General features: G+C 34.6%; 3 protein-coding genes across 3 annotated transcripts in view; 1 reads left to right on the top strand and 2 right to left on the bottom strand.

The window, feature by feature from the left end:
* The window catches only part of LOC120329338 (insulin receptor-like), a 71588-nt gene extending 63654 nt beyond the window's left edge, over positions 1-7934 (top strand). Inside the window, exons 26-29 of the mRNA XM_039395937.2 lie at positions 736-955; positions 1506-1713; positions 2434-2571; positions 2878-7934. Of these exons, the coding sequence (XP_039251871.2) occupies positions 736-955; positions 1506-1713; positions 2434-2571; positions 2878-3613 (1302 nt within the window). The 3' untranslated portion in view covers positions 3614-7934. The remainder of the gene's footprint in view (positions 1-735; positions 956-1505; positions 1714-2433; positions 2572-2877) is intronic.
* Positions 7935-9932: 1998 nt separating this feature from the next.
* On the bottom strand, positions 9933-12288 carry LOC120329361 (uncharacterized). Its single transcript, XM_039395968.2, has 2 exons — positions 11439-12288; positions 9933-10424 (listed from the first exon to the last, which is right to left on the bottom strand). Exons 1-2 carry the CDS (start codon positions 12237-12239, stop codon positions 9972-9974), a joined length of 1254 nt encoding a protein of 417 aa, XP_039251902.2. The 5' UTR covers positions 12240-12288; the 3' UTR covers positions 9933-9971.
* A 1665-nt stretch (positions 12289-13953) lies between these two features.
* Positions 13954-19887, bottom strand: part of LOC120329341 (uncharacterized) — a 32120-nt gene continuing 26186 nt past the window's right edge. The window contains exons 15-18 of the mRNA XM_039395941.2: positions 19472-19587; positions 18670-18824; positions 17996-18047; positions 13954-16738 (exon numbers count right to left, since the gene is read on the bottom strand). Of these exons, the coding sequence (XP_039251875.2) occupies positions 16697-16738; positions 17996-18047; positions 18670-18824; positions 19472-19587 (365 nt within the window). The 3' untranslated portion in view covers positions 13954-16696. The remainder of the gene's footprint in view (positions 16739-17995; positions 18048-18669; positions 18825-19471; positions 19588-19887) is intronic.

Here is a 19887-nt window from a genome sequence, read left to right as displayed (position 1 = left end):
TTGCGTTCGAGTTATTCACGAGTATTGAAACTTGTGAGTGTGTTTGAAGAGGTGAGGGATGCACTATGAATTGAGTGAGTGAAAATATTGCCTTTGAGTTATTTATTCATGAGTATTGAATTTGTGAGTGTGTTTGAAGAAGGGAGAGATTTTGTCATGCATTGAGTGAGTGAAAATATTGCCTTTGAGTTATTTATGAGTAATAAAATTTGTGAGTGTGTTCGAAGAAGCGAGATTCACTAGGAATTGAGTGAGTGAAAATATTGCGTTTGAGTTATTTATGAGTATTAAAATTTGTGAGTGTGTTTGGAGGGGTGAGAGATTTTGTTATGAATTGAGTGAGTGAGAATATTGCATTCAGGTTATTCATGAGTATTAAACTTTGTGAGTGTGTTTGAAGAGGTGAGAGATTCGTTATGAATGGAATGGGTGAAAAGTTATTTGTGAGTGTGTTCGAAGAGGTGAGAGATTTGTTATGAATTGAGTGAGTGAAAATTTTGCGTTTGAGTTATTTATTAGTATCAAAATTTGTGAGTGTGTTTGAGGAGAATATAGGGCATTTGTGAAGGTAACTTATGTTGCATTGAACATGCAATCGTGCATATTTCAATATATCGCATAGGAGGTATTGAGAGTTTAGTGTCACTCAACCTGTTTTTCTTTTTGTCCAAAGTCTAACTTCTTTCAATATGTTTCATTTTCATTTTTCAAATCCCAATATCTTGATTTTCAAAGGAAAACTCACAACACATACTGCCTCCAACTCTTCAAGAGAAATTACAAATGGCAGCCGAAATTGCAGACGGAATGGCTTATCTCGCTGATAATAAGTTCGTACACAGAGATCTTGCAGCACGTAATTGTCTCGTTAATCACGAGGGAACTGTCAAAATTGGAGACTTTGGTTTGACGAGAGACATCTACGAAACTGATTATTATAGAAAGGAAAGCAGAGGTTCGTTAAATAATTAGATAGTATTATTTTAGTATTGAATGTTTCAAACTGAAAAAAATACACATAATCAAGCATCTGGTTTTGCAGTACTTTTTATATGAAGCGTATTTCTGCCTTCCGCTCGCTGCATTTGTGTTGCCATTGGCCTCGTAATCATATTTCAAAATTCGCAGGAGTTGTCAGAGAATCCATTTTGAGCTCTCTGGCGTCAGTTGCCAGAGTGCAATTTAAGACTTTAAGTTGGGAACAAAATTTTTCAATCTAAACAGAAAGAGGCTGTATAATGTCTATTTTTTCAGTTAATGTTTTACTATTTCATAATTTGCAGCTGGGGTCTGAGTGAGTATTATTTTTTCTCAAAGACAAAAGTTGAAAATTCGAGTCAACCTTAGAATCGGTAAACACAACTTGAGTTGGTAATAAAATGTTTGCAGTCTAATAGAACACTGCCCAGACCTGTCTGTCTGTCTGTCTCCATATTACAATAATGAACAAACAAATGTTTTTCATTATTATATTTCTTATTCAATACTTTTTGTTAATTCTTCAGGATTTTTACCTATTCGTTGGATGGCACCGGAGTCTCTCAAAGACGGCGTTTTCGATTCCCGTTCAGACGTGTGGTCATATGGAGTGGTTTTGTGGGAACTCGCCACCTTGGCGGAACAGCCGTACCAAGGTCAACAACATGATGAAGTTACGAGATTCGTTATTGATGGTGGATACATGGAAAGGCCGAGGGATTGTCCAAAACGATTGTACGTTGTAGTTCGTTTTAATAATATGAATTATTCTCATAAAGACTAGTATGTGGAATTCACAACTCATAGCTGTTTTTCTTATCGCCATGACTCATACTGAGTCTCGCGGCATTTGCCGATGCGTATTGCACCACCATATATCATCTATATCAGTGGTTTTCAAACTTTTTAGGCTTTTTAGGCCACTTTTTATAATCTGTCAAATTTCACTCCCCAGCTTGAAAATAACTAACTAAAAATAACCTACAAATAACTGATAGTAAGGCGAAAAAAAATATTTTATTCCAAAAACACGGTGAAAATACGTAGATGGAACGTAAATATCCAAAATAAGGCGGGCAATATCAAATCCAACAAATATTTTTAATTAGCGTCACGCCCTCTCAAAAAAATTGTCTACGTCCTCCTCGTGGGCCGCACCCAACCGTTTGAGAGCAACTGATCTATATAGTTTCAGTAATTCTTGGAATTTTCGGTGGTTGCCCATAACTTTTGAGTAATTCTGTTTAATTTATGCTTTCATATTTGAGAATTTAAAAAAATTATTAATATGGTGCAACGGATCAGTCTTCTGGTAGCCCACAAGCAAAAACCTTCAGTAGGTAATGTTCCCCGTGACGATATTAGCTGCAAGTTACGATTTTAATTTGCTTAATTCTTCGACTTTCTATTTTTGATAATGAAAGTCATTGATTAGAATTCATATTTGTATTCAAGATATGATCTCATGGCAACATGCTGGCAATACAATCCGAAGATGAGACCCATATTCCTTGAAATTGTTCACGAACTTTATAAAGACGTCAATGATGAATTTAAAGAAGTTTGCTTTTATGGAAAACAGCAAGATGTCGGGTATGCTTTTAAAATTTGATGATTTACATGAGAATATTAGCCTAATTTACACTCATTTTTTTAGTTTTTTTTCCGTTTAATGGTCCAGATTTGGTATATGGGAATAGTTAGCCAGTTATTTTTTCCAAATGTACTGACTTTTATAATACAGGGTGACTCCCCCCCCCCCCCCCCCAAAAAAAAAAAACAGAATTCATGAATTTATTTTCAGTAATCTTGGATGCTTTGCAAAAAATGAAATCAAAATTTTTGAAAATATTCATTTTAACGTCATTTTGCACATTGCTGATTGTTTTTTTGTTACAGGCCTGGAGAAGAAGACCAAATCTTATTATCTGATGGAATGGACATCATTTACCCTCATAATGGTCCATCTACTTCTGGACAACCTTACAATGATGGTGGAATGATATCTCCTGGTTGGAACGCCGGCGATTCAGCGATAAAATTCACAAGGAATAATATAAAACACGAACGATTATCGTCTACCCCACCACATTACGAAGGCGGGGATGAAAAACAGAGTCTACTCACTCTCGAACCTCCTCAATCTTTACCGCAAAATGAGGACTATCCACATTCTGGGGATACAAGGTCGGCAAACACAATGTCAACTACGGCGTTAACAAACACTCCACCCATGTCAGAGTCGCATACTCGACGGAATCGGAACAGTAGTGATAGCTCGTATGAAAATGATTACGAGGACAACCTGTCTCCGCCCGGGGGACAGCATAAAACGGACCAAAACTTACGAGACTCGGGGGCATTTACCCAAACTCATAGATCCCCAAAATCAGAGGGAAAAGACCCATTAATATCTTATAAACACCTTAATGGGGGACACAAATCAAAAACTATGGAATTAGACTTAGAATCGGGTGTGGAGGAAGGAACGTGGGGTAACTCATCGACGGCATCTGCGAGTAACCCCTCCACCCCCACAGAGACCCAAGCCATGCTTAGTAATTCTTTAAACGGACATAATAAAGATAGTAACATTTATCCTGTATTGCGACCACCGGCGTCTAGCAGCTGTTGACTATGTCAAAGGTCAAAAGTGAAGGGTGAAATCGTTCGACATGCTGCTTGAGACAATAAGCAGTGTATTGTCTTAGTGTTCCCATATATGTTCAATGATTACATATTAAAAGGAAACGCTACTGGGTGACGTAATCTATTTATTTCAAGAGTCTTGCTGCACACTTACACAAATATATTTCTATAACGTTTCGTCTGACCAAGGTCAGACTTCTTCAGACAAGCATTTTACAACTATGACAAGAAACGCAATTGCATGCACATAAATAGTGGTATCAAAATTTGGGTTGGAGAGAAATAACTAAGATTGGGACAGTGCCAGAACAATAGGAGAGCTAAATTTGGATTATAATCAATAAGTATCCCACAGTGTAGTGAGTGACAATTAAAAAGTGAATTAAACAATTTCATGCTGTTATCCTGTGACTCCGTCTGCAGCGTTGGTTAAGTTCATGTAAGGGTCAAGACTATAATGTCAGATAATGACTTAAAAGATGAAATGAAAATCAAGTATAAACTAATTCTAGTCCGATTACCAAAAGGTCGTTTATAGAATGCTTCTGATGTGTTCTGTAATTCTGTATTTTAACTTAACTTAACCAACACCGCAGACGGCATGACAGCATGAAATTTATTAATTTACTTATTGATTATAATCCAAATTTAGCTCTCCTATTGTTTTGGCACTGTCCCAATCTTAGTTATTTCTCTCTAACCCAAATTTTGATACCATTATTTATGTGCATGCAATTGTGTTTCTTGTCATAGTTGTAAAATGCTTGTCTGAAGAAGTCTTTCCTTGGTCAGACGAAACGTTACAGAAAATTATTTGTGTAAATATAAAGTGTGCAGCGAGACTCTTGGATTAAATAGAATAGTCGTTTTCACTCTTGCTACAGCATCCTTGCGTTATACGCATACGGATCCACCTGCGCAAAGGCATGGAGCAAGAAAAGGTAGTTAGTTTCAGGTATCCCCAACTGTTAGTTGGGTGAAGTAATGTTCCCATTTTCAGTGTGGATAGAACCAGTGTTGAGGAGGAACACTGTTTTTTTTTCTTGTGTATTATTTCTTTGTGCGTTTTCATTTTTTTAGGTGCTGCATTCTTTGGTTTACGGATTTCCTAAAAATGATTTTTGCTTTTATTCATCAAATTTTATTTTTTACCGCTACAGCAACAGTTCTTCACACGCACTGCGCAAGTTTTTGTTTTGTATAGCACAGAATCAAAACAACACTAAATTTTATGGTGCTCCATCACTGATTTTTACTCCCTATTCACCTAAATTGTCTCAAATTCATTAAAATCGATAATTTTTGAAATATCGTTAATGGACCCACAAAAATTGAATATTTTGTATCTTTTATGCTATGGTGAAATTAATTTCCCATTCATTCTCTGAGATAAGATCGGTATGGAATAGTATTAAAAAATTAATGAAAGCTATTCATCGAGTAACCCCTTTTCAGTGAAAGACGTTTATGTCCGGAGGGCTTTTACGAACAAAATGCATTCCAACGAACCCCTATAGTCAACCTTTTTACTCAAAATAGTATAAATTATCAACACTTGTATTTTTTTTTCAAAATTCAACGAAGTGAAAACTGATTCTCAAAATGAATTGAATCTGTCAAGTATTCTACCATTTATGGTGGTTCTCAATTCTGCCAGATTATATTTCTCATCTAGGGTTAGTTCATGTAAGATACAGTCAAACAATATGGCTTATGTCCGTATTCTAAGGAAGTCTTCTACCTCCAGGGCATATTATCTATCTCATAACTTATTAAGACGAGTGTGCCCACTGACTATAATAAACCGCCCTGGTAAAGTATGGCCATTGATAAGCTGCTCTCGTACCAGCATTGTTTTATCTATGTACCAAGCATTGGCCAAATAAAGTTACATCTGTGGAAGGCGTATCACCTACCTCTCAGAAAAAGGCACTTTTCTTGAGCCCCTATGAAAAGAAAACGGATCTTTATATATATATATATGTATGTTGCATGTTTCAGAAATTACCTGCCCATGTTTGCATGATGTCATAATAATGGTGACGTCATAACGTGATAAAAATGAGTAGTAAAATTTTTAGTGAAATTTTGCATATTTCCACTCAGAAATGTTATGATATACAAGACACTTTATTATGTTAAGGTTATGTGAGTTATGGTTTAGCTTTAAATAGCCATTTTGGAAAAAAATTTCCAATTTCTAACTTTCGAAATAATTTTTTTTTTAAAGTTCTATAACTATGTGACGGTCATAGTTTACCACCGAGTGCTTTTAAGTATATAGATCTTTCTATTGACATGATTTGAAAGTTTCAGCAGTTAGTTAAACGTACATTATTTTTTTAGAATTACAATATCGTATTATCATTGGCCTGAACGTAATTAATTGATTTGAGATGGAAAATACTGTTTCTTTGATCAAAATATCTATATTCAAAATTAAATTTGAAAAATTAGAACCCATTGTGCCATGGTATTTCATTGCCTTTTATGACAAAATATGTTCCTACTCAAGCATTCATGTTAATTAAATGAACCATGATAGATTTTAGTTAAACCAAGCGTGGATTACCATATCTGCCATAGATAAATTTGATTTGGTCGCAAATATATGTGTTTTATAAAATATTGAAATGACAGGCAAAATTTTGATATTTTTACCTACTGTAAAACTCCATTTTTGGTAATTTTCAAATATACTAGATATTTAGTTTTTGCCATTTTTGGGTGAAAAAAACATTTTAGTCTTCAGGTATTTTTAGTAGTAACATGATTTTAATTGGTTTGGTGGTCAGAATTTCGGTGTTTAGTTTTTCATTTTTGAAATTTCTTTCGAATGGCTTTGTATGAAAATTTGTGAAGCATATATATAGTCAGATCATTTTCAGCCATTAATGCTCGATCAGTCAACTATGAACAATATGAAAAGAGTGCTGTCGAGACATGGTCCATTGATGCTTTGCCGTTTCTTAACATTAAATGTTACCTACTTGTGATTTGATGCTATATTCTCTGTTTTAAGAGTTTTTTGGCCCGTGAATGTTAAATTCGCATCTTTAATAAATGACAATTAAAAATGATACAGTTCCATCTGTATTAATAAATCTGTGAGATCTGTGGCCCAATTTGAGAAACTATGCTTGAAACTATATCTTGCTATTTGGATTTGCTTTTTTCATGATTGTTGCCTAAAAATTTAGCTCGTTTTTTGCAATTTTTTTGATCAAGTGTGCCTAATAACACTAAAATGGTTCAATTTTTTTTGACATAAATTTTCATAATTTGTAAAGGTTTTTTTTATTTTTTTGGAGTAAAAATTTGGTGCTTCAAATTTGAAAAGATTCGTAGCCTGGTTTTGGTGCTTTTCTATAAATTGGTGAATCGTTGGAAATTTTGGTTTTTGCTAAATTTTGCACATATTTATTGATTTGTTTGTAATTTTGCTATACGGAATGTTTTCAAGATTATCATATCAAAAATAGTTTGATAATCTGCGTTTCTTCTAAACTGCAATTTATTTTAATTTTGAATCATGGTAGTAGACCATTTTTCATTAAAATTATGATATATGCCATATGACATATATCATCGCTTTCACTGCATAATTGGTGATTTTTAAACGAACAATGATTTTGACCATCTCAAATTTCACAATACTCTTATTTCATTAATACTGAATCGTATAATTTGGCTATAAGGCATTACCTGTCCATTTATCACACTAAAAGAAGAGAAAAACACCATTATTTAAAACTGAAGAATTTTTATGGCGATAATTCGCGCTTATGCTATATACAAGGCTTTGAACAAACAATCTGCAACGTAGGGATATAATATTTCTAAAAGAAATTTTGGTGCAGCATATATGGACTACCCATTTTTACACCCTTGTTATAGAGTTCGAGGCTGTTGTCAGGTCCAGCTTTTAAAAGATATCATCTCCTGCATATCATAGATTTCATATTTTCCGTAACCCCCTATAACCCCTTTAGGCGTTTACTTTTATTCGCACATTTGCAAGATTTGTGCAGCGGACATATATTCAGCGATTCTCTTACTTATATCTTGTTGCATATAAGAGTGGGAATATTCTATTATTTTATTTTTGTAATCTGGACAGAAAACTTGACGGCCGTGTTTTTATATTTTTCAATATTATTGATTTTTTTTTCATTTTTGTTGTTTACTATTCGTATTAATTACTTCTATTTTTTGTCTTTTCTTATTTTTGTTCTTCTATCTTTAATTATTCTTATTATTACGGCATGTAAGAAACGACAATAAATGTGCTGAATCAGATACTGAAATAGATACTGTAATAGTGCTTTTGTCAGCAAGGCTGTAATATTTTTGTAGGTGTCGGGAAACTTGGCTTCTTATTGATTTAGAAATAACAATAAGCATCTTTAGATAGAACTAACATGGCATAAAAGTGGCGTGGAAGAAAGGCATAAAATTGTAGATTGGCTTTATCTTTTAGGAGGTAGGGTACTTTTCACATAAATCGTAAAATATTTTGAGGAACGCAGCGTTTTTATTAAAAAAATATGCATTTTACATAGTCAGTCTATTTAGAAGAGATTTCAGAAGGATCTGTCACCAGGTAGAACTTTCATTATAGCTTTATGATTCAATTCTAAACCATTGCTAATCTTTATTACACATAAAACATCTAATCCAACGAAACTGTCAATAATACAATAACAATGTGTAGCCAGACAGAACTAATCTATAAGGTAGGCATTGTGCAAAGCGTATTGCCCGTTTGGTATTCATTCTGCAGAATATTTCGCATAACTCTAGCGTCACAATGACCACGGATTGTCGAAAAAATACCGGCAACAACCTCTATGTCGGCGATGACAAAGATTTCAGCGAATTTGCGAAATAAATTCGGTAATCTCACTCAGAACAAAATAAGACGCATCTTCAGCGAAATTACGTACATTTGCATCCACAGACATATGCAACTACGAATCTTTGCACACGCGGATGCAAATCAACCTAAGTGCAAGTGGTAAGATGTGCCAATGTCCACGGTGAAAACGTTTATGGGTGTAATGTACGGATGTGTTAAAATGTAAGCATAATTAAGCTGTGTTGGGTTCCGCCCACCCTCAATATTTCACTCACATACATTTTGCGGTTTCTAATTACTTATCGATCTTAAGATCGGTAAGTATGTTGATAGGTATTTGTATGTCTGTTTGTCTGTGTGTTAGATGCACGCGATATCTCACTAAAGCAAGGTTGAATCTGCTCCAAATTTTGCATGTGCATTCATCATAGCTCGGATCAGAAGCCTATTGATTTTGGATGGATTATGTCTTATAATTAGCGAGTTATTAATTCATTAGTGATGGGACACACGGTGTCACTATGGAGTAAGACCACTGTTTTGGGGGATCCCCTAACCTTCGATCGATAAGTCTTTGGTTTCTAACCGATATGCTAGTTATCATATTAGCGATTAAAATGAAAAAAAAAACAGCAAAACTTGACAACCATATTTCAAACTAGTACAAGAGAAAGTATGCGGACCGGTTACGAAGTAGATGCCAAACACTGATTTATGCTCTTGAAGATTTCTAAGAAGCACCATCATCGGGCGTCACTTTCTACTTCCATCCATCATCCAAGACATTTTTTATTAGCGGAGACATCTTGCTTTACACCTTCACACTGCAATATATAAGTAAGCTAACAAAATATTTACATCGCGTATACGTTTTATATTGTATTCGGATTCGGACCGCGGTCCGCCAGTTGAGTAGCCCTGCTCTAGAAGACGGCATTGGAGGTAATGAGATAAGAACCAGCCTGAGTGATATTTCGTGTAAGGGATATGAACAGCTTGCACAGATGAAAAATTCGTTTGAGGTATGAGTGTGCAACCTTTAATGCAGGGGGACCACATTCAAATAACTAGGGGAAACCGCGGGCCGCACCTTCATTTAACATAGGCTTTAAAGTAGTTGCAAGCACAAAAATTTTGGTTATTGATCGATCTTATGACATGCATTGTTTGCTTCGCACAAGCTAGCTGTTAGAGAATTGTAACGTATCGGGATTACTCGCACATGCCAGATTAAAGTTAAAAAAAACTCATTTAGCGTGCTGCACACAATTCATAATTGGCACGTCTCCACGGCTCGCACAATGTTTCCGTATGGGTTGCATTTGGCCCGCAGGTTGCACTTAAGGAATCTAAGCATAAAAACAGGACAGTTTAGTTGAAGATGAGCCGAACTTTCTGGTGCACAGTTTTCGGTAATCCTACAGTACTATCCCCTGGCTTGGAACAAACGAATCTTTATTATAAAAATGTACAAGAGATAAAATCATCAGAAGAAAAATAACGCGGTAAAAAATAAAGCAAAAACACTAATCGGAGAAGACAAAACTTTGAAAGATGACGAACCATAAAGAATACCGTCTTGAATAGAATAGGCTGGAAGAACTGTTGTTTCGCAAACTTTATCTAACAAAGGATCGACATAATTAGGATCAGTTGGCTTCTTTCCAACGTTTTGCACAACATTAAATTCTATAACATAGGTAATATTCAATGGTGGACTTCCCGGGCAATTCAGTAATACCAAATGCCACGTATTATCTTGATAATACCGGAAGTTCTTATTTCCACTAGTTTTCTCTGAATAACCATACCACGACTGCGTCGCTGTCAGATTTGGTAAGAAAACTTTTGATGAAGGCCGTATCGTTTGTCCACAAATTTTGGAAGCTCGTGCTGATGGATCGATTGATATTCCGGCTTTTGGACATAACTGAATTATCTAGAATGCGAAATGAAAAAATTGTTCATTATTACATCATCATTAAGTTATTGCTGATTGAACATGGTGTCTTCATAATATCGCCACGCTAATAACCGAATTGCGTAGGCTAAGTCATTTTTAGAGAAAAACGTAAAAAGTAAAAAACTTCCTATTGATATTGTTATGCCATTGAGAATCAGTACTTTGCCATGGTTCAATTTTTTGATCGTAGCCGGATTTAAGTTAAGTTGTATGACGCAGTTAAGTGACGTCATAATGGCGCACTGTGACTTAGGCAGAAATGTGTTTATGACTTGGGGACATACGCAATTTTGCAACTTTACTATATGCACCAGTCCTGAAAACTAAACATTCCAAAAACGAATGTAATTCTCGGTATCTACAATGTCTAATCCACAAAATAGGTAATCAGTTTCAATTACATTATTTTTTATGTTTAAAAATATATATTTTATCAACATAACACGTTCTGCACACCCACCGAAATAAGACTAAGATTAAATATAAATAATAAACCACCAATGCACCCAATATAAAAGCCAACCGAGGTGAATTGAACTTGTACAGTGAATATCACAAGTGCACGCCTTCCTATATTGTAGTATAAATTCAAATTAATATGCGCTAAGCTAGAATCCGAAAAGGAAACACGAAAATACTTAGGCGGGGTCATTTTGCCTTTGTGACGTCACAATAGTCATGCAGTAACAATGATAATTCATTATGACGAAACAATTGCACAAATGCGCATGTCATTAGCGTGACGATATACAGCTTGTGGTCATCATGGGTACCTACAGACAAAATCACAAGCTGGGGGTCTTGTCTACTCTCGTACCTAACATACTTCTAGTGGGGGTAGCTTAACAATTTTTTCATGTGTCAATCCTAAAACTTTCCATCATCGATCATTTCGCAATGGTTAAATAGCCTACCGCACAGGGAAAATTTCTCTATGGGTAAGGGAAACATCCATTACATTCTGGTGCGTGTGTGCTGGTTTAAGCTTACCTGTGTTTTGTCCAAAACTTGAGTTAATTCACGATTAGCCATGTTACAGGATCGGACTTCTCTCACTCTTTTTTCTGCTTCTTTCATTAGAGCGGTGTTGTCAAAATAAAGTTTTTCAATAACATCGTTATATGTTATGCTGGTATCTTTCTTGGCAACATCACGTTTCCAGCGATTGTTTTTTGGAAAATATGGAAACGAATCTTTCAAAGGTTCATTATAAGTTATCGTGTTGCCATGAATACCGGTCAAAAACTTGTCATAATGTTTGCCAATGCCTTTTGCACGTTTTGTTTTAATTCTGAACCTTTTATGAACGGGATTCGTATGTACATTATAGGAAGACTTTTGAGTAAGATGATCATTTTTAAATAAATCGTATTCGGCGATGAATTTCTTGGCACTGCGTCGTCTGCGCCCTGGGTAACTTGTTTGTGATGCGTTACCATTTGCAAATCGGATAATCGTCGGATTTGAAAGAGGGGTTGCAATTTCATGCCTTCCCGTTTTCTTAGCGATTTCATTTTCTCTTAAGATTCGCAATGCCTTTAGGAAGATAATTCTTTGATATTGTTCATCGCTATATAAAAGTAATTTCGGACAACAGCCTCTGTTAGAATTGTATTTGATCGTATACTTGATAACAACATCACGCCTCATGCACACCGTCGCCATCTTGTTCCATACCAATCCTTTTGCAGCGTAGGAATCATATGCACGGACTCCTGCATAATTACAATGGGCCTCCTTGCCCATTATTGCAAGAATTAGAATGATGACTACTGTGTTACCAGATGTCATCTTTTCGATGTAGGTAGCATGATATTAAAATTCATTATTCCAATACTGGCTTACCTATAATTATTTTACATCTTCTGCTAAATGCAAATAAGTTTTATTTATATCTATATAAGGAGTATCTATTGCAGGGATGGCGAACCTTTTTCAACAAATGGGTCAAAAATTATACTTTTATCACAAACAGAAGAGAGTGGGTCACAGATATTTAATCAATGTTTGTATCTATAAGAAACTTCTAAAACAAATCTTTTGAAATAGACATCTGTTGGTGTTGGTGTAGTTTTGGGCTTTACTTATGCAGCACTTCTATCATGAACTTTTTATGGCACTCGATTTTATGAAATTAAAGTAGGAAAACACGCATATGAATTACCAAAAACGTTTAGGATGATGCAGCAAATTATTTTACGGTTCCAAAGAGTTTGGAGGGAATTCCACTCTGATAGTGTTCTATTTTTCGATCAGTTTTCAACCACATTAAGGCACTTTTACACTGTCCCATTGTTATTTCAGATTTCTGTGTTTTCATTTCAAGACTGAAAGATTTTGTTTTCTCAACGGTATTGTAAAATTCAAAGTAGCATCCAGTAGCAAAGTAGCTGTGGGTCACTATGTGACCCGAGGGTCAGTGGTTCGCTATTCCTGATCTATCGTATTCACACAATAGCCTAACCATTTTCATTCATGTCACGGACATGGTAATAGACCTACTGAATAAATAAATGAAAAAAAACCTCGACATAAATATATTCATTGACAGTACAAGTACACATCATGTGTAAGTGTTTTGAAAACCAAATCTGCTTTCCATAGAGTAGCCCACTAAAAATTTATGGGGGACGCCATTCCCTTTACATAAATTTGGCAGGTCTCTTTCGTCAACAAAAATTGCAGCTAACACTCACAATTTTAATATAACTGCAGTTTTCAAGCAGGATATTTCTGGAACGCGAACATATCACGGATATCAATTTATTTATATATATCAATTTTCAAGACATTTGAGAAGAATTCCCTCCGGGCAAAATGTCCAAGTTTCTGCAGTAAGTCGATGCAAATGGATAATGATTTCATTCATAACAAACAGCGTAATTTGAGCATACTTCTGACATTCCAAGCCAACCCAAAACAAAATATATAGTTCATAAACAAACACTTAAAAAAATGAACTCAATTGTTACCAAATTATTTTTTATCTATAACAACAAAGTTGGTGTATTTTTACAGCCAGGCGAAATTGTTTCAAACTAATATTCGATCACCAACAAATAACCTCGCTCTCAATTGCTCTAATGTACGCAACTCATACATCATCTTGTACCTGATTTACTAAGCAAATCTTTTGTTTCGGAGACGAGTTTCAACGGTTAGCGTTCCAAAGTGGGGAAAAATCAGGATACACCTAACACGCGACGACAACACAATATCATTCTGTGCAAGGATAACGAATCAACATATATATAGCAAGCCTCAAAGACTCCACTTAGGACGGAGATATAAATTTCATGACCTGATTATGCGAACTAATCTGTGAGGATCCCAGAAATCCTTTTACACATACTCTCCCACCTGGGATTCGAAATTAATACCTTTGTTGGGTAATCATTTATCAGCACTGCTTACTATCATAACACAATCACCTTGCCATGAAATCATTACAGAATTGTCTTTAGCAAGTAAAAATAACGAATTACGCTCTCAAATCAAACGTTCGTACATAAAGATAATTTATTGAAAATATCTTTCAAAAATAAACGAAAGAAACAAAAAATAAATATTGTTCTACAGTGAGGAAGAACTCGTGACTTCTTGTCAACTAATAATCCAACCAAAGAAATGAAGAAGAAAACAAGATTTAAATACATAGACAATATTTTTAACAGAGTGGCAAAAACAATCACAGTGCAATGTACAAATACTAAAGTGAATAAACGAAAATAAATTAAACTCAGTGCGCTCTATGGATTGAACGTTTTAATTATCAGGTTGCGCAGTTGAATTATTTAATCTTAGCTCACACTTTATACCTCAAGCGATATAAAAATTGATTCGGTGGTCAATTGAGAACATTGAGTTTTTCCTAACCAAGTAGGAACTCACTCATAAGTGATTGCAGATACACATCATATCAAATGTAAAAATACGCAAAACTGTCGAAAATTTCTGAATAAAAAATATGACAGAAAACACGTTAAAGGTAATATATATGCTTGTATCGTGGTAATGAGCGCCATTATAAATAATAATTATTTCTGTGCGGCAAAAAACTAAATGTAATATTACCTATAATTTTGTCCGATAAATTTTATAAATGCAATTTTATCCGATGCCATGTTTAATAGTAAAACAAAATGAGTAGTATTATTTTGTAAAATATAATACAAAAATTTCATATTTTTGATCTGATTTACTTACCTCAAGAAAAAGGATATTGTCGCGTTTTCTGCGAAACAAGTATATTATGTGGACATCTCAATAAAGTGGTGCAATATAAAACTTACAAGTTTACCAATTGTAACATTGTTACTATACAAAATATCAAAGTATGTAACCAATAATTTTAAAACTAAAATCGCAAGGCGTATGTGTATCACCAATTTATTATTATACCCAATTGTATTGTAATGGTATTCGCCAAAAAATAAACTAAGTTCATTTGGAACATATTCCAGAGAAAACATAACTTTTATGCAAAACGTCCTAGATTATTGAAACTTTTGGGTACAATTATACACAAACAAAAATCTAGATTTTCATTTTTTTTTTCCTTACTAGTAATTAAAAAAACCTGTGGATTGTCTTCTATTGTCAAACTATCAATATTCAAATAAGCAAACCTAATACTGGCAAAACAAAATCATCTTCAAAGTGTGGTACGTATAATAATAGCAACAGACCTAATAATTTATATAGTATTATATTCAAACATTATACATTTATCACGATATACCACCTATGGAAAGTTGCGGAACCCCTGGATAGTAGGCTACTGGCGGGACGTTAGGGTGCGACGAAACCCCGTTTAAAACCCCTGATCCTGATACTAAAACTCGTTTATATTTAACCTCGGTACAAAAGCATTTCAGGCTGCTCGCTACCATCCACAGTCAATATATAAATCCTAGTAAATGTTTACGGATTAAAAATTTGCTCAAATTGCTCTAAATTCCTGCAGCCTCCTAGCAAATATCGTTATGTTGACAGACGCTCCGCGTGTACGGATACTATGGACTACCGTGAGTTTGTTTAGGACGAAAATTGTAGTCTTTTGCGTGGGAATTCATATCAATTATGGATGCCGTTTATTTAATGCATAATAAAACGTATTTCGTTTAGGGTGTGTGGCGAAAATATTTAGAAGTAGACGCTTCTAAACGTCAGTTGTCTCGTCTCGACAATTTTTTGGGTAGAGGGAATGCAAAAATGAAAAAAAAACGCCATTTTTGTGTAAAATAGTCAAAATAGCAAACGATAATAAGCTAATAATTTAAAACGTAACTCCTGGCCGTTTGCTTTATGCGTCAGGGAATCTCATTATGGGACAAAGTTACTTTAAATTGGGGAATTCAATACTTGGACGAAATTTTTTTAACGTCAAACCCTAAATCTACCATTTTATTTAAGAAATTAGCTAACAAAATTTGTTTGATAGCGGATTTGCTGCCATAAAAATGTTTTTATGAAAAATTTGAATGAAGAAACCTTGTTTTCATTATAAATACAATCCTAACATTACATCACTGAATTCAGCCAGCGGCAAAATTCCGCTAAAGTAATTTGCAAACTTGCAATTTTTAAAATTTCCTCAGATCGAGCTTAGACAATATATAAATCGATTATCAGGTGCCATATATATTTTGGTCCATACATGATAGATATGTTATCAGTAAAACAAAAGATTGTCTTGTTTTGCTGTTATAATCACTAATAGTATTTTATTTCCTTTTTGTGATATAAAAATCTCTATTTTTTATTCGCAAATTTGTTTTGAACGCTGACGCAATTGATGGGTGTGATGAAGGTGTGTAATATAAAACAAAATCATTTGGAAATATTAATTTTTACCATACACACTAAATTTTGTGCATGAAATGGATGTAGTGAATTCGACACTAATTCGCATGCAAAATTGTACCGTTTTAATTTGATGAAACATTAAAAAAGTGTGATGGCGTCACATTATTATGACGTCATATATCAAGGTAACATACATAAAAAATAACAGGTAAAATTAATATGAAAACACAGAAAAGTGGTAGGAAACACTTTTTTGGCAAAAATGGAAGAAAATATGGTTTGTTCTTCAGTGGTAAAATATGATATACCTAACATGATCCATACATGGCCTAAGTATTCAAAGTCGAGTTATTTACATTTCAGGCATGACACAGGTGTATATTGTTGTAACCTTTTTATGTTAATAGTTGCAAGTCATTGTTGAGAATCATTACTATTGTTCAACTAATCACAGTGGCTCGGTTTTCACGCAGTTCAAGTTGCTGAAAAAGGAATAGGAATACATTTTATTAATACTCAATTTCAGAAAACAAGACATCAGCAAGTGATAGTGTAATTTAATTTTTTCACCTAATAAAAAAATCACATACAAAATTCAGAAAATTGAGAAAAAATAAATAACATACAAGACACACATTTTTACTGGAGAAGGGAAGCTGAAGAGAAACAAAACTGGTTATCGCGCAGCGACACCCAAGGTTCAATATCTAATTAAATTTATAAGGTCGGGATTGACTTTTTAGAACACTGTTAGCATTGGTGTTATATGATATATCAGGGGTGGACAAGGTTTTAAACCGGGGGGTCAAAAATTTTGCCCACCTAGACTGGCAGGCCATGAAGCAAAAGTGGAAAACAATAAGCCTCGTGACGAAACTAAATTTAATCACAATCTCAACAAATTCTTTGAGCTATTTTAAAAAAAAAACATCAAAATTTGGTTTTAGTTTGTTGTGGCATAATCAGGCGGGCCAGATTGAATTAGCCATCAGGCCGGGCTGTAGTTTGCTTATATCAGTCATTACGATCAATGATGATATGTTTACACACATGCTCTAAATAAGGTTCCAGACAAGCAGCTTGAAGTGAAAAACGGCATGCTAATAATTATATTGCTATATTAAAGAAAGTCACTGCTGGAACATGAAAATTCAGAAATAGTAGTGAAAACAATATGATAGAATTCATATTTATCCTGCGGCAGAGACAAGGGATAGAAGGCTTAATCATATCGAATAACAGCTATCATCTGATTACCGATTTAAGTTGTTATGGTATAGCTATTCAGTTCACGTGCCAATGACGCCAAGACATTCATCCTGGGGGGATAGGAAAGCCTATAAGACAGCTCAATCATATGATGAACCCCTCATCCAGTTACCAGTCATGTTAGGTATGAAATTAGTTAGCCAGTTATTTGTTTCAGATGCACAGACATAATGATTGAGGGAGTCAGCCTACAGCGGCGAGGAGTCCAGCAATCCTCTCGTACATAATTATTCCCCACAGGATTCAAACCTGCGAATCCTTGGGGGTAATCGGAGGTGCGGTGGCGATTCCTAACGCTTAGCACAATGTGTCGCACCACCGACCTTATTACTAGTGTTGGGTAAAGGTCCCAAACCTTCGTCTCGAGTCATGTTGAGTCCTCCCAACTACAGAGTGATAACCCCCATGTTTGAATAAGAAAAAGAGCAAAACAAATTTTATGCTTAAATTTAATATATTTAAAATTCTACCTTTATTCTTAAGTTATTTGTTGCTCCTCTAATTCGTTCAGATTTTGTTGTTCTGTAATAAAGAAAAGTATATTATTGAAGAGTTTACCAGTGATGGATATTTATAAATATACTCAATTGAAAGCGTAACAAAATCTCGATCTCAATATGAGATAGAAAGACACTTTCTGGGATAAACATGAAAATTCCTATTCTATTTTACAATATTTGTCAATCATATAAAAACAATTAAATATATAATATTGAGGAGTGATTTGGAAACAGTTGTTGTGACTTTTGTTTTGTTTTTTCAATAAAATTTGCTTGAACGAAAGTCATGTGTACTAACCCAGAAATTAAAAAGATCATACACTGACTGTAAATGGATGAGAGCTCACAGCCAGCGTTTGAAAAATAATTTTTTTTTAGGCGCTCTGGAAGTATTCATACCAAGATGACGCACAACCTGAACAACCCTATTCTGGTACACATACTATGTTCAGGTTGTGCGTCATCTTGGTACAAATACTTTGGTAGCACCCTTTTTTTGCCAGACAAATTTAGAAGTTATAAAGAAAACACTCGTTTATAATATCTTTAAAATGAGAACGGTGATGCAGCATTTCGTCAATGGGAAAGAGTTTGTGGTTCAGATGCCAATTCGAAACCTGTCATATTTTCTTCTGCAATCTTACCTTAAGGAAGGAATAGGACTGTCTAAATTGCTTCTACTTCCTGGTGGTATAACAGTTGCTTTTTCTAAAACACCTCCGAGTAATTCTGATCGGTGAGCTACAGGGGCAGGACCAGACACAACAGACAAATTCAGATCATTATTTGCAGCTGTGACCTGAAAAAATGGACGATGTGTACAAATGTCTTGTGAAAACATGTCAAAAAGAGCAAAACATATAAAGCATGCTTAATTTGGTGATTACTTATTAACATGAAGGTTGAACCTTTCAATCCTGAATGGGGAATAAATATGTGTGAGAGAACTCGCTGATGTTCACCTAATAACTGGTTAGTCATGACTTCTTCCATCATCAATATATCTGAGTTGATCTGTTCAAGTTTCCCTTTACCTGCCTGGAACTGGTAACTTTTACATAAGATCATAAGATTCAGTTGTCTTAAGATTCATTCTTTATTCATAACTTTTCCAAGAATAGATGAAGAATTTTTCAGAATGGGACTATGAGTTTCTCTTTTTAAAGCTGCATTTTTGGCTGTCAATGAGGTGTCAGCCAGATATTTTACCAAGCTTCCAAACTTAAATTATAAAACGTTAAGAATCGGTTAGAAAAAAATATTTTTGAGATTTATAAGAAAATACAGATTTGTTTACCCAAAAAGGCGGTCATCAAGTAGGTTCGAATCGAATCATTAGGCCCCCAGAAGTGTATAACCACAAAACTGCACGTGAACCTATAGCAACATTTTTATCTTATTTTTAATGTCTATCACAAAATGTAAAAATTTATCATAGACACTCACCTTTATAACACTAGGTAAACCGTTGTTGTTTGCATCATTACCACCACCTGCATTGATGTATCCTGATCCTTGTCTTTCATTTCCTGAGTTCGAATGCCCACTATGTCCACGTGTAGCTGAAACAACAAAGATCAAATAAATAATTCGCCTGTAAAATATCGGCGGTATAGCAAAATCATGACATCGGAAAGGCATTGTTCACAAAAATGCGTTATTAAGAATAGTAAAGGTATTCAAATCCATGAATGTAATTATTGCCTGATACAGCTGTTATTGCAAAGATATGATTAAAAGATCAACCAGACATTTTTCGCGCTGCAGAAGTGTACGTATCAATATGGAGGTAACTAATTTTGGTCGCCTATTTCCCATCAAGTTGTTTAAAGGGACTGAAACCTATGGGCAGGGATATATTC

The sequence above is a fragment of the Styela clava genome, chromosome 12 (genome assembly GCF_964204865.1).
Source record: "Styela clava chromosome 12, kaStyClav1.hap1.2, whole genome shotgun sequence".
Classification (NCBI taxonomy): domain Eukaryota; kingdom Metazoa; phylum Chordata; class Ascidiacea; order Stolidobranchia; family Styelidae; genus Styela; species Styela clava.
This window is presented reverse-complemented; position numbering and strand designations above follow the sequence as displayed.

Bases quoted from the DNA above. Each gene is read 5' to 3' on its own strand.
- LOC120329361 (XM_039395968.2), bottom strand. From the start codon at position 12,239: ATGACATCTGGTAACACAGTAGTCATCATTCTAATTCTTGCAATAATG. The intron at 10,425-11,438 runs GTAAGCTTAAAC...TTCGCATTCTAG, and splicing joins AAGTTTTGGACAAAACACAG to ATAATTCAGTTATGTCCAAA.